Below are 13840 nucleotides of genomic sequence, written 5' to 3' on the forward strand. Positions count from 1 at the left end.
GTTTATAAATTATGTGTGAATTACAAGCAAAAGTCTAGTTTATTTACAACCCATTGCGGACAGCTGACTGAACCGATCGTGGTGTTTTTTTTCTCGAATTAGTTCCAGACCCACGCCATTACTCGACATTACTTGGCAATTATTGGGCCCCGCACGGGAAGGAATCGGAATCGGCGCGGTTCGGCGTGATTACGATGATTAGCGAGTGTGGCCGAGCAGAGCCTCGGCCGGGGCGCGCCATAGCCGCATAATGGTATTGATTTAATAAAATAATCATACTTTTACTGCAATGGCACGGACTCGTGCGACCACAGAAAAAAGGGACATCACCGTCAGGCGAGAAAGTAGAGCTATGCACGGCGTCTCCTTGCGTTCTAATAGAGTTCGCGTTCGGTGAATCGAGCTACATTATGATGGAAGTGGGCTGATGAATGGAACGAAGTGAGTTGTTCATTGAAGTAACGATGGCCAGAGCTTCGCAGGCATAAACGAGTGGTCACGAAGGCAGGACTGGACTGATTCGCTTGCTGGCAACAAACAGCTGCCTAGGAATACACGGTGATTAACCGACGGGAACGCCCGAACGGATTTGTTTGACCGCACTGGACGAGGTGATGAATTTTTAAACGACCTCCACGGTGATGATAATTTGGGTGACATTTTCAGTCGACCGCCGACCCAACTTGATTGCGCCGTCAAGCGTTCGGCCACGTGCCACAAAGGAGTCTGATTTGAATTTTCACGAAACATTTCATGGATTATTTCACACGCCGACATATTTCGCAAAAAGCTTTGAATCGGCATGTGAAATATTTCATCATGCTTTGAATGAAGCACCGTGACCGTTGGTAAAGCTCCGAGCAAGAAACGAACCAATGTTTCGTGGATTGAAATATGTTTTATCGCGATCGCAGCATTACGGTAAACGCGGATTTTGCTAATTGTTGTTGCCTTGACGCTGGACGGCAACCGGTTCCGTTCGGCGTGAAATCGATTAGCAGTAAATCTCTCGTTAGGAAGGAGGGCGGCCCACGGAGTTTATCTGCAGAATAAATATAATCGCGATTTGCGAAAGTGACCAAGCAAGTTTACCAGCATTCCGGATCTAGGATTCCTTCTGCACGCTAACGCTAAGGGTCCGCAACATGCTCTTCTATGGTTGGTGAGCATGGTACGAGCATAAACAGCATTGATATTAATAGCTTTCCGGGAGATTGTTAGCTTAACTAATAATGGTGTAGTTGACACTTCAATTATCGGTAACGTTACAATGAGCGATAGGAATGAACGCTGCTCGAGGTGTAACTGTGTGGTTTTCTCATAATTTTCGATACCGAACTGGGTTTAAATCAAATTATATTGAATATCGCAATCTTTTTGTGCACTTAGTACCTCTCAATTTGACATGCAATTAATATTCACATTACGTCCTCCGTAATCCACCGTAGAGCACAATTAATATCCCATCAATGGTCAACGAACACGGCGGGTCGCCTCTGGAAAGACCGCATCGCTGTGGTGAAGCCGATTGAATAATCAATTACTTGGTGCGACTGGCGCCATCATCTTTCTTCGCTCGATCGCCGCTCTCGGTTCGAAAGGTTCGCGCCCGTCCGTCGATCGACGCATTAAAGTCTCTCCCGCGAACGTTCCGTCACATTGGGGTGTGTTTTGGGCCGAGAAAGTGATCGATCGGGTTGGGGCAGAAACAATAAAAAACGGGAGAAGAAGAGAGAGAGACACGGGGATGAACAGCTGATGGCAGTGCCAGCGCGTGTGTGCAATGATAACAAACGAACACTCACGAACCGTGGGACCGTATATGACGGAACCGATCGGTGGGTTCAGTCGGTGCCGATCGCTACTCGTGGTCGGTTCGTGGTCCGCGAGACTTCGCCACGTGTGACACGTAAATATGTGCGTAAAGCCCTGACAGCGCCGAGCAACTGGGTGTGCGGTTGCGGTGCTAAGTAGTGACCACCCTACGAAGGGCCCTCCTCGAGAGTGCAACTCTTGAAGTGAGCAAACGAAGCGCGGGCACGCACGCACGGTGACCAGCCGGCCAAAGTGATTACTTAACAAACATCCGCCATTGTTGGCAAACAGTGCCCGAGCGACGACGCGTAACTGACCCACACGGAGCTGAATGCTGAAGCAACGGTTTTAAGGGTCAACGAGGTTTAACACGGTGGCCGAAAAACTGTGGCAAGTGTCAGGCCTTAGATGCGCGAATGTTTGGTCACCCACGAAAGACTTAAATTGACGCACAAGTGCCGAACGCGGGGTCCGCTTTTATGCTCCGCAATCGATCCTGCCAAACACCGGTGAGCAGCACGACGAACACAATAAAAAATACAAAAAAAAAATTGGGAAGACATTTCGGGTGGCTCGGGCCACCATCACGTTGGTGCCACTTTGGGGTTGTTTTGTTCCCCCTTTTCGCTGACCCACATTTCGGTCAACGGTTTCAACGGGTGCGTTACGTACGAACCGGATATGTTAAGTTCGTGAAAAATTCGACTCAAAGATCGCCCAAAGAGATCGAGAGAGAGGGAGCATCGAATTGATCGAGTTGCACTTGAATTGAGTGCTAAATCGGGCGTGCAATCATCGAAGGGGAAGGTCCAATGTTGTAATGGCCAAGGTGGTGCGAATAAAAAGCGAAAGCATTCTCAAGATTCACAAGGTTCTCTCTGTGGCGTTGTGTGCGTTGGCCACCCAATGGGAGAGACAACAATGGAGTTGAGAGATGCAAAATGTTTACCGCTCCGGCAATTAGTGTCAGAAATCGGTGTTCTTAGCGTTCCGTTTGGCAAAAGCTCTCTAATGGGACCGGCCAGCCACCGAAAATTATCGTCATTTGCGTTGCAACTGCACATTACTGCGGGGGCTGATGGGGCCCGAGACTGAATGTCCGTTTAGTCAAACGAGCCACGCTTAAGAATCGTTTTTCTGGCCTCAAGCCAATTTGTGGCAGGCCAATTAAGACAGCACACTGCTTCTGTTGCATCCATCGCTCCGACACGTTGGGATCCGATCGCTTGGATGGATGGCATTTGATGGTGTTGTTGAAATCTAAATATTCGATTATTATTATATTTAGAAGACGTTGTTACCATGAAATTCCCATAAACTCAACGGAGTGCTAAATTTAATTGCGTGAGTGCTGCAATCGATGGGATGCGCTGTAACCGCATCAACACACGGCCAGGGAACGCTATCAGCTAAGCAGCGCATGGTGAATGACCATTCTGCTCGGGGGCGAATCTTATCAAATGTGGGTCAGTCACACGGCGCAACTAATCTCCCTCAACACCAGTCTTATCGTTGCAGGCTCTGGCATCGTTTCCCGCATCACGATCCGCGTCGGCAAAATGATTGTCAAAAAACCGCCAGCTGACCAGGCGTTCATCGAGAGCATTGTGGCCAAACGATTTTCGCCGCTGGCACGGCAGGTGAGTGCAAATATCGGTGCGCTATCTCGTAATTGATATACGCGATCCGCCAGGGTTTGCTTTGCGAAGGAAAGTTGGGTGCCTCAACGCTCATCGCTGCCCAATTCATCTCTCTGGCTAATGTCCGGTTTTTGTTCCGGTAGCCTGGCGGTGTTATGATGTGTCACAATCGCAACAAATGTACAGGGTGTTCCCTCATGATCCATACTATTTAAATGTTAAAGAACTCCGTTGTTTGTCAGTCGGTTTTAACAAATGAACAAGATTTAGAAACTTCAGTATAGCGCCGTGCATTGAAAATAATCGTTCAACTGCGAAAACTGTGAAAACTGTGCGTGCTTATTGTTGCCGAATTTCTTCTGACTTCTTCCTGTGGGGCTATTTAAAGAGTAAGGTTTATGCCAGCCAACCGAAGACCATTGAAGAACTGAAAGCTAACAACGCTGTGGCAGAAATAGCTGTTATTAAGCTCGAAACGTTGTCAACAACGTCCTTCATTTGATCGAAATGCGCCTAAAGGTTCAGCTCAGAACTTCATCTAGGATGGCATGCAAAGATTTTATGAAACTAAAGAATATTTGGTTTAAATTCCTCACGAGAATGTTCATGGTAAATGTGCTGCATTGAAATGTCTGGAATAATAGGATCACCTTCCAAACTGCAAACGATTAAAGCAAGAATTGAAATCTTTAAATTAAAAGAACTTCACTTGTCATTTGAGTTTGTTTGTTTGAGCCATACTGTTTTTTTGTAGGATATTTAGTAAGACACAAACAAAACAAACAAACAAACAAACAAGACAAGACAAATACACAAATACTTGTAGTGTCCTAGATTTCCATTGAACGTCAATTGGGTGTCAAATCGTCCCTCGATTAAATCGTATCTCGAATAGCCACAGTAGAATTCATCGATAGATGAGTTTGGGGCGGAAGTACTATCATGATTCTCATCGATGATTCGCCCCGTAGGTATTGGCCGCATCCGGTCCGATCGTGAGCAGCGCCGCGGCCGGCATGACCAATGGCTTTTCGGCCATCCTGCTGCCTCAGCTGCAGCAACCGGGCAGCCGGATCACCATCACCGAGGAGCAATCATCCTGGATCGCATCGATGGCCCCGCTTCCGATGGCGCTCGGCTGTATCATCGGTGGCCTACTGATGGAGCGGGCCGGCCGGAAGACGGCTCACCTGCTGCTCAACGTAACGTTTGCCATCGGCTGGTGCGTGCTGTCGATGGCCCACAGCTACCCGCAGATTCTGGCCGGCCGCTTCATCACCGGCTTCAGCTGCGGGTTGGTCGGGCCGCCCGCCTCCGTCTACATCGCAGAAACGAGTGACCCGCGCTACCGGGGCATCCTGCTGGCCGGGGTGACGTTCGCCGTATCCGGTGGCATCCTGCTGGCGCACCTTTTCGGAACGTTTTTCAGCTGGCAGACGGCGGCCCTACTTTGTTCGCTGTTCATGATCCTTGCCTACCTGCTGATGCTACTGTCGCCCGAAAGTCCCGCGTGGCTGCTGGGACGGGGCTCCCGCGCCGAAGCGGAAACCGCCTTCCGGTGGCTGCGAGGTTATGACGCGGACAGTCGCAACGAGTTCGACACAATGGTCGCTCGCAGTACAGAATCCGCCAGTAAGAAGCCAGGGCAGGATGACGAGAACCGCAGGACGATCGGTCCGTACCGGCGGCGAGAGTTCCTGATGCCGCTGGTGACACTGCTCGTGTTCTTCGCCACCATGCAGTTCTCCGGCGTCAACATTGTGGCGTTCTACTCGATCCAGCTGATGCAGACGACGATCGGGCGCGACGGGCTGAACGAGTACCTGGCGATGCTGATCGTGGACCTGGTGCGCGTCGTCACGTCGCTGGTGGCTTGCGTTCTGCTGCGCTCGGTGGGCCGTCGCCCGCTGGCCATGGCCAGCGGGGTCGGTACGACCGTCAGCTTGATCGGGCTGTCGATCTTCCTCTACTTCCAGACCAGCATCCCGCTGTACCGCAACTATTCGTGGCTGTCGCTCGTCTTCCTCATCGGCTACATCGTGTTCGTGGGCATCGGGCTCTTCCCGCTGCCCTGGTGCATGACGGGCGAGATCTTTCCGCTGGCCACGCGCGGGCTCGGCTCGGGCCTGACGTCTTCGTTCAACTTTGTGTGCTTCTTCGCCGTCATCAAGACCGGACCGACACTGTTCGCCGCCGTCGGCATCAACGGGGCGTTCCTGGTGTACGGTGTCATCTCGCTGCTCGGCACGCTCCTGCTGTACGTCATTTTGCCCGAAACCAAGAACCGCACGCTGGCGGAGATCGAAGAGCAGTTCCGGCGCGGTCGACGGACCGCCAAGCAGGTGCCGGAAGTGGCAACGGTATCGGCCGGGGTTCAAGCCTAGGAGCCCGCCAATGGACCTTAGTAGATGAAGTAGAGTAGTTTACTTTCGTGTGACCCACCTCAAGCTGTCGGTGAATGTTAGTTAGTTGCGTAGCGTTAAGAAATACAACTCCGACGGCTGCTTTCGATTAGTCGTTTTAGTCTGAAGCCTTCTATCTGATCTGAGCTCTTCATTACGCCGAGGTAAGTAGTAGGTCTTTATCTAAATGAGTTGCAGGGAGGTTGTTGCTGTGTTATATTGGTCGTTAATTGCTTTTTTAACGAAGTTGCCACTACCGCGTTTTCTATCCTTTCGTCGACTGCACGCCGGTGGCAAATGCTTGTCGTTTGAACTTTTTATGGCAAAAGCTGCCGCTAGAGCTTTTTTAGTTACGAACGAATAGACAGGAAAAGAACTTTTTATAGCAGCGGCTAATGTGCTCCTGTTACATTTTACACGGTACTTTGCGGTGCAAATAGCTTAGTAATTGTTGGAAAATGAGTTCTAAATGTGATTTATATTTCAAACGACTTACCGTGATTAACTCACGTGAATAACTTCACCCGCCAGGGTTTATTATTTCAATCAAAAAATCGTTTATTTAGGATCATAAAATCAAAAACATAACGCGTGACGGTACAACATTTCGGTATTTTTTGGTTTGACCTCAGTTTGCTCGCTTTTGCTTTTCTTTTCTATACTTTTATGTATATGTATAGGTTGTGTTTGTTCTTCTGTTTTGTTGTATATATAATATAATTTTTGTCCTCTTCCACTCGCCGGCGGTTGCGGTTGCGGTTGCTTCCCGCGGACTACAGTTTGCATAAAGCTTATCGTGTGCTTGTCGGTGCGCGACGGCTTATGCTTACCCCTCGATTACCCCTCGTTCCGCCCTTCCTTCTCTGACGGTTTGTATGCCTGTTCGTTTGTCCTTTAATTTACTCACAGTTTCTGTGTTATTCCGCTTCTCGCTCAAACTTCACGCTTGATCCATGCCATTGTTTTTTACATTTAGTAATTTACTTTACGTTTTACTTCGCTTCGAATTCGGTTCCACTTCCATCGCCCTACCGCACTGTACATTATCGTTATCCAGTGAATTACACACACTTTTACCCCCGGTCGGGATTGGTTCGATGTTTTATCACGGGCTTCGCGGCCACCCGGGCCAATCGGTTGTTGAATGAAGTTTGCAAAAATGTAGGAGCACACAGTTAAGCGACTAAAACTTATCGAATAATCAACATTTGCCGTGGCTGCGTGTCTGGGGATTCTGATCGCAAAACCGGTGTGGTTGTTAGGACTCGGATGAGTGTTACAGAAAAAAGTGGAAAAAGATTGAAAAAGTGTTTACAAAGTGTTTGAATTCGTGTGAAACTTGTGGAGCCTTATATCGTAAAATAATCGATCAAAGCACTTCTTTTAACACGATTACTTAACAGATAAGTACTTATGTTTGTCCCCTCCATGTTTTCTTTTGCTTCCCCCCAGAGGAAAGAAATGAAGAAAATGTACCAGCTTCTGTTTCGCGCTTTCTCTGTGTGTAGTAAGTAAATTGTAAAGATTTGTGTGTAAGGTTCTCGGTCCTTGGCGCGACCACGTGGTTAGTGGTGTCGCCCCAAGAGTTCACTCTTGCGTAGCCCTCACATTCGCACTCCTCACACACATGCACACAGACACTCACACACGCGCGCGCAGCCAAGAAGCGGCCACTAGAGTCGCACGACGACACAACACGACGTTACACGATATTAAGGTAAGGTGTGTATATATTTATATGTATAAAAAACAGAGCACGATAGCGCAGCGCTAGAGGTGTATCCCTAGTGTGGTGTACACGTGTGGCCGTTACTGTGTCCAATCCGGTCCGCTACCTCTTCTGCCCGGTCTGCCCGGTCCGGTAACGCTGCATTAGCCAGTACGTGTTAGTTGGTTTGTGTCGAGAGCAATGTCGCGATCGCGTGCTTGGGGACGCTGTATGTGATTTTGTTTTCTCTTAATTTTCTTGTGTAATTTGTAATTTTCTTGTATCCGGATCGCAATTCTGACCCTTTGTGGCCCGTCGTCGCGTTTGAATGTCGTTAGCAGCTATCGCTAGTTGATACAAAACCAGTGTTCCAAAGGGCAAGTTGTGTGTTGGGCGTCTTCGTTTCTGCGTTTACCATTTCGCTTCTTTCGTTCCTGTGGATTCTGTGTAAAATGTTTTCTAGCGTTTGCTGTAGTCATTTGGTTTTGCTTCGTACATTATGCTTTAGCTGTTTTTTGCTTCGTTTTGTAGTATTTGCTTTTTGTTTCATTGCCTTTGTAACGAGTTGTTTTTGGTTGTGTTTGTTTGTTTCCGTTTGCTGCGGCTGCCTACGTTAGCGTACGTGTGTTGCGGCGCCTAGTTAGCCATTGTGGCAGGGTTTTGTTTAGTTTTGTTTGCTTCTAACATTTGTTTGCATTTTTTGTGTGTATTTGTGTTTGTGTATAGTTTTTATACGCTCCTCCTACCGCTTTGTCGCATACTCCGCCGTGCCGTGTGCCCCGTGTCTGCCCCCCACCCACCCCGGGGGGCAGCCTTCGGACAGCGCACGCACCTTACTTATTACCCATATTGTTCGAACGTTATCAATAGTTAGTACAGTTTCATTTTGTTGTGGTTTTTGTGAGTTTGAGTGTGTGAGTGTTTTTCTTTAACTTTTGTTTTAATTGTTTTATTTTAGTTAATGTTTAATTGTGTTTTTTTTTCTTTTACGTAAGCACTACTTTAATTCTTTGCCCACCGCGGGCTTCACGGCGCGGTTTTGCTGGTGATTGTGAGTTGGATTTTTCTGGTGCATCAATACGGAGTTTCGAGCCGGAACCGGTACCGGGGCCGGCGCAAAGTTTTGATATCCCGGGATGTGTATAAAAAGGTTGATTTCTTCTACGGTCTGGCGATTGACGCTTTCAGCCGCGCTTACCATAATAGCTCAATTACTCCCTTATTAATGCTAGTACGATACGATCCGTTTTACAATCTATTTGCATCCGGTTTGTGTCTGCTAGTGGTTAGTATGCTGCTGTGACCATACCGTCGATCCCGGTCTGGGGCCGTCTGCGGCCGTGAGGCCGAAATCCGTTCGCCCAAAAGTATGGAAAGGTTGTGCTTTGCTTGGGCAATCGGTACCGAAACGAAGCCTTTTCGGGGGTGATGTGCAGGCAATTTGTAGTTATTGGAGTTTCGATCTATCAAAATCAAGTTTGCGGGTTTGTTGTGGGAGTTGAAACTACCGTAAGTCCAATTCGTTGGGGAAAGCGACGCGTGACTGAATGACTGACTGGTTAGCGCTTCGTCGTCGCCCCGCGTATTGGTTCATGTTCCCGGGGTAGATTACGCCGCACTCCGGGTGTTCGCGCTACGTCTTCGCGGGTATTATCGTCTTTGGTAAATCACAATCTTAGCTGAGCTGTTGTTTTGTTTTATTTTTCATCGTAATAATATATGTTCAACATTAACTAGTACTGTGTGTGTGTTTGTGTGTGATGCAATTGGTGGCTGGCCGTGGTGAACGAGATGGTGCGCGATGGGCATGATGAGACACTTGGAAGTAGTAGATGGAACTCAAGACCAACGCAATGAAATGGATTTAAAATCCCGCCGATGGCAACTATACAGTAGACAACAATAAATGTGGACAAGTTTCATTAGATTCTCTCTTTTCTCCCTTTGGCCTACACGTAAGCTACATAACGTCCTGCAAGGGTCCTGCTGGCATGACAAGAGCTGTATGATGTGACGTGATGAGTGCGCGCGTCATATGTGCAGATGCAACGTGTACTACCTTCTCTTACGGTTCGTATAGCTTAACCTACGATCAACTTTACAAAATATAGTTTTCTCTAGTACCTACGAATGCCCTTTTTTATACATAGATACACAGTTGCGAAGGTTTGTGGGCCTTACGACAGGGGCCCGTGTTCCGTGTTTTCCGTGTGCCACCCTGGAGCGTCATTAATTGTTAATGTCTTTTTCTTGGTTTTTGTGGAAAGTTTGAGCCCTGATTCGCGCCAACAGATCCACTGGGTGGCGGTTCTAGCACGGTTGGTCTGCGTTCCCGAACGAAAACGATCGATGTGGCTGGCTGATGGCTGATGCGGTGTGAGCCGAATGGGCACGAGCATAGGAGAGCAAAGGCGCGCTGCGCCTTCCGGCTTAAGTTTAGAATATAGAAGTCCTCTCGTGCCAGCTTACAGTGTTAATCGATAACGGTATAAGGAAGGAACTGAGTCAGCATAGCGGCGGAATTATGCGTCGAGAAACGCGGCTAGAACGCGCCCGTCGTAAATGAACGCGTTTTCTATTCGAAACAAAGTTCCTCTGGTCGCGATTTTTTGTTGTCTCTACAGTGTTAAAGGCTTTAGCGCACAGTGGTAGCGGAACGTTCGAGAATAAGAATCCATTGTTTTTAGTTTTTTGTTGGGTTTTTTTTTCATTTCATTACTCATTACTTCCCTCGGATTCGGACTTTGTCCAACACCGTTTGTGCCTCCTATTGGTTCTTCTGTTTCTTTCGTTTCTCACTTCTTCGTAGTTATACTTTTTCTTTCTCTCTTTCTCTCAGCTACCATACTTTGTTCGTTTTACTCTGTTTTACTACGATTGATATGTCAAATGATGCAAAATAAGCACTTGGTTTCAGCGTTTTAGGTTTTGGTTGCACTGTGTGTATGTTTCCCACGTTCTCCATTCTTTTGTTTGTCTTTCTAACCTTTCGTTTCGAGATTTCCACTTTTGTCCATGCTGTCGATCACGTGCGGTGATTTATACTTTTTAATTTCGGCTTAGCTGCGTAGTAGGTGCGACCTTATATCATGTATCAGGAGGCATCAGCCCTAGCAGTATCGCAGTATTGCAGTATTTCATAGTTTTAGATAAGCGAAAGAAAGTCTGTTTATGAAGCAAAAATAAAACTTCCTCAAAAAATGTATCAAAGCTTCCTGCTACTGTCTGGTAAAGTTGCTGTGCTTTTGCGGCAAATAAATTCATCAAAAATGGGCTCCATCTCGTCAGCTCCGAAAGTCCGTTTAACGGATAGTTTTTGAACTCAACTTAGCATAGTATTTTCACCGGGCGCTGCGCTGCGTATAACAGTCGTCGGAGAGTTGTAGGACACCTTGGCCTGCTTTGGTGTGCTAAAAGTAGTAGGTTGGTCCAAACGTTAGTCGGTAAAGGCAAACGGCTGCTACTAAGCGTGCTTATTGCTGATCAGGCTTGTCGTCTAATTAATTTAGAAATTCCGGGGATGAAGCGTGAGCGTATCGAAACTTGCACTGCACTAAATTCTTGCACTAAAGTTAGTGTTCGACCTTTCAACACGTTCGCAAAGCATGATGAAAGCAACGTGGCCACGACCGTTCGCGCCTGGCCCGTGAGCGATGGTAGATATTTTGCTAAAAGTTTTCTCTAATTATAAAAATAGGATTTCCTTCGACGAACCAACACAGTCGTAGAGAGTAAGTAGGCTTCGGCTATCTACTTTGCAAACAACTACAGAAGGGTGTTTGTGTTTTTTTTGTTACAATCACAGAAATGTTCCGAAACGGCGTGAGTTTCGGTTGCTGTCCCCAGCCCGGGGTGGCACTCGAGCAAAAGGGTTCAAAGGACCACAGTGGAGCCGCGATTTTGATTTCCGTAGTGATTGCAAGCTGCACGGCCCCTAGAGTGTGTGACTAGAGTGAGAGCTACTGAAGGAACCGCGCCACTTATTTTCCTAGTAGTGTTTCAATACACTGCACTATTAAAATATTTTATTTTGCTTATCTACCTTTACAGCCTTAGCTGCTGCTGCTACGCGCGCTAGCTCGCTGGCTCGCTACCCCGCATTGGGCTAATCTACTATTTTATTCACTTTTACGAACTTTGAAGTTTGTTTTTCTTACCTTGTTTTACTGCATAGCTATCGGTTTCGCTAGATTTATAAACACCTCTACTATCCGGCCCGTTACGCGTATTCCCTATGAACTCTATTGGTATTGCTTGCTATTGGTTTTCTTTAAATTTAACTGCCGATGCCACGCTACGGAGGCTTAGCTGAAACTTTAAGTTACTATGGCGGTTACGGGTTTTGATTCTATCCTATGGCCACTAGAAGCATCCCTTCCAGCATGCTAATTAGTACCTGTGCCCAGTAGTAGATGTTCGACAGTGTGTGTGTATGTGTGTGTTTGTGGTTTTTTATGTCTGTTTGTGAATATATATGTACCTCTAGATTGCGCTGCCTCTGTTCGCACATTAGCCTTACTTTTCATTGCGCATCAATTATCGTCGAACGTGAAATGGTTTAGAAAATGAGTCTTCCATTCAATTAGCTAGCAATCGAAACGAGGTGAACTTGTTCATGGAGCACCTCTCGTCGGCCAAGTGGTTACTTCCAGTAACACTACTCCCGATCACCTTCGCACCGTTCGCTTTCGTGTCTTGCAGTTGAAAGACTCCTCGTTTTCGCTGCCGCAAGTAATTGATCCTGTTTCCGAAAAGGGGGATGCTCGGAAATCGGTCGCTGCCCGGTGTACGCAAAAGGCAGTATTTTTGGTTTGGTTTCGCATCAAACCTTCAACCAAGCGCTAGTGTTTGCGGTTTCTTAGTGTTCTAAGTTTGCGGACTGCCTCTGGTTCTCTACCGCATCAGGATCCGGGTGTGAATAATTGATAGCGGGGCAGGATAGCACGATAGCAGGACATGGTTTGTCGAAGCAGTTGTCGCGTTGTCGCGCGGGTCACTAGGGACCCCAAATCACTCTCCACTTTCACTCGCACCGCCCGGCCCGGGTAGGCCGAGCAGCCAGAGTACACCGCGCGGAACCGTCCGTTACAGCAGGTTGTTGGTGTAGATCTTGTGGATGAGTGATTTCTGGATCGTGTTCTAGGAGAATCCCTTGTAGTGGATGAAGAAGAATATCAAAAACACGGAGTAAGCCGACGGGAAGGTGATGCGCGCGATCACGTCGATCGTTTTCGCCACGCGGATCGGATGCGGTGGCTCCTTTTTCCGCACCTGCACGAAGCACGTCTGTTTGGGGAAAAGTGCGGTGAGATAAGTGTTAGTACGTTGCTCAATATCCGCCACAGTTCGTCGTGCAAACAATTGGTAGGGTACAATCCGTTCTATCCCATAATAATGTAGAAGATTTGCCCAAACCTATCGGAGGACTTACACGTGCCCGAAAGGTGAAATAATATTGAAATTCTTGTTTTTGAAACCCTTTTTTCAGGTGAAAGATTTCTGTTTATTCGACACTTTAGCTGGTAATGGCCTAATCTGCAAAACATGATGGTGTCGATCATCCCAAATCGACATTGCTCTTTAATATTTAATGTGGAAAAATAAATAAACACAGACTTACCTCCGTGGCACAGCCATTGTTTGCCGAGTGAGTGCAGGGACTCGTGCCGCCGGCGCAACTCGTACACGCGACGATCTCGTTCGGTCCGCCGGATTCCCGCTTCTTGACACCCTGCCAAAGGGAGCAACGTTAGTGGCCGCGGCAAAGTGGGCACCGTACGTGCAAATAAAACCAGGGCCAAAACTAAGAAAAACAGTAAAACACTCGGAACGCAGCAAATCGGCAAAACAACTCTCTCGTGTAAAGTGGGGCGGTTGGTTTTTGGTTGGTTCGTTTCTACGCAAGTTACGCGAACTGGAGGTTAGAATGCGCTTCGAGCTAGCGGCGTTTTGGGTGTTTGGAAGTGGCGTTGGGAAAAGTTTTTGGCAGTTCGGGGTCACACGAAAGCACACACACATATTGTCACACGCAGAAGAAACCATCTCTTTCAGGGGTTCAGGGAGACAGTTACAGTTGCAGGTGGTAGGTGGTTCGTTTGCGGCCGGTTAATCCACGAAAAGCGACGGAAAGGCACAACGCAACAGTGAAGTGACAAAGAAAAAGTGAATAAATGGAAAATAAATGGTACCAAGGTCTGGGGCAATCACACCAAACCACACACCACGGTTTGATTGTTGAATGAAAGCGACGCACTTGTCGCGCACCCCGGTCGGAC

General features: G+C 47.6%; 2 protein-coding genes across 2 annotated transcripts in view; one reads left to right on the plus strand and one right to left on the minus strand.

Moving 5' to 3' along the window:
• The first annotated feature begins 2191 nt into the window (after positions 1-2191).
• LOC128266964 (facilitated trehalose transporter Tret1-2 homolog) lies at positions 2192-5839 on the plus strand. The gene is made up of 3 exons (XM_053003754.1): positions 2192-2324; positions 3320-3455; positions 4427-5839. Exons 1-3 carry the CDS (start codon positions 2224-2226, stop codon positions 5837-5839), a joined length of 1650 nt encoding a protein of 549 aa, XP_052859714.1. The 5' UTR covers positions 2192-2223.
• A 6865-nt stretch (positions 5840-12704) lies between these two features.
• LOC128266965 (gamma-aminobutyric acid receptor subunit alpha-4) overlaps positions 12705-13840 on the minus strand; it is a 28843-nt gene continuing 27707 nt past the window's right edge. The window contains exons 17-18 of the mRNA XM_053003755.1: positions 13186-13296; positions 12705-12851 (exon numbers count right to left, since the gene is read on the minus strand). Coding sequence (XP_052859715.1) covers positions 12705-12851; positions 13186-13296 — 258 coding nt within the window. The remainder of the gene's footprint in view (positions 12852-13185; positions 13297-13840) is intronic.

This window comes from Anopheles cruzii, chromosome 2 (assembly GCF_943734635.1).
Source record: "Anopheles cruzii chromosome 2, idAnoCruzAS_RS32_06, whole genome shotgun sequence".
Taxonomy (NCBI): Eukaryota; Metazoa; Arthropoda; class Insecta; order Diptera; family Culicidae; genus Anopheles; species Anopheles cruzii.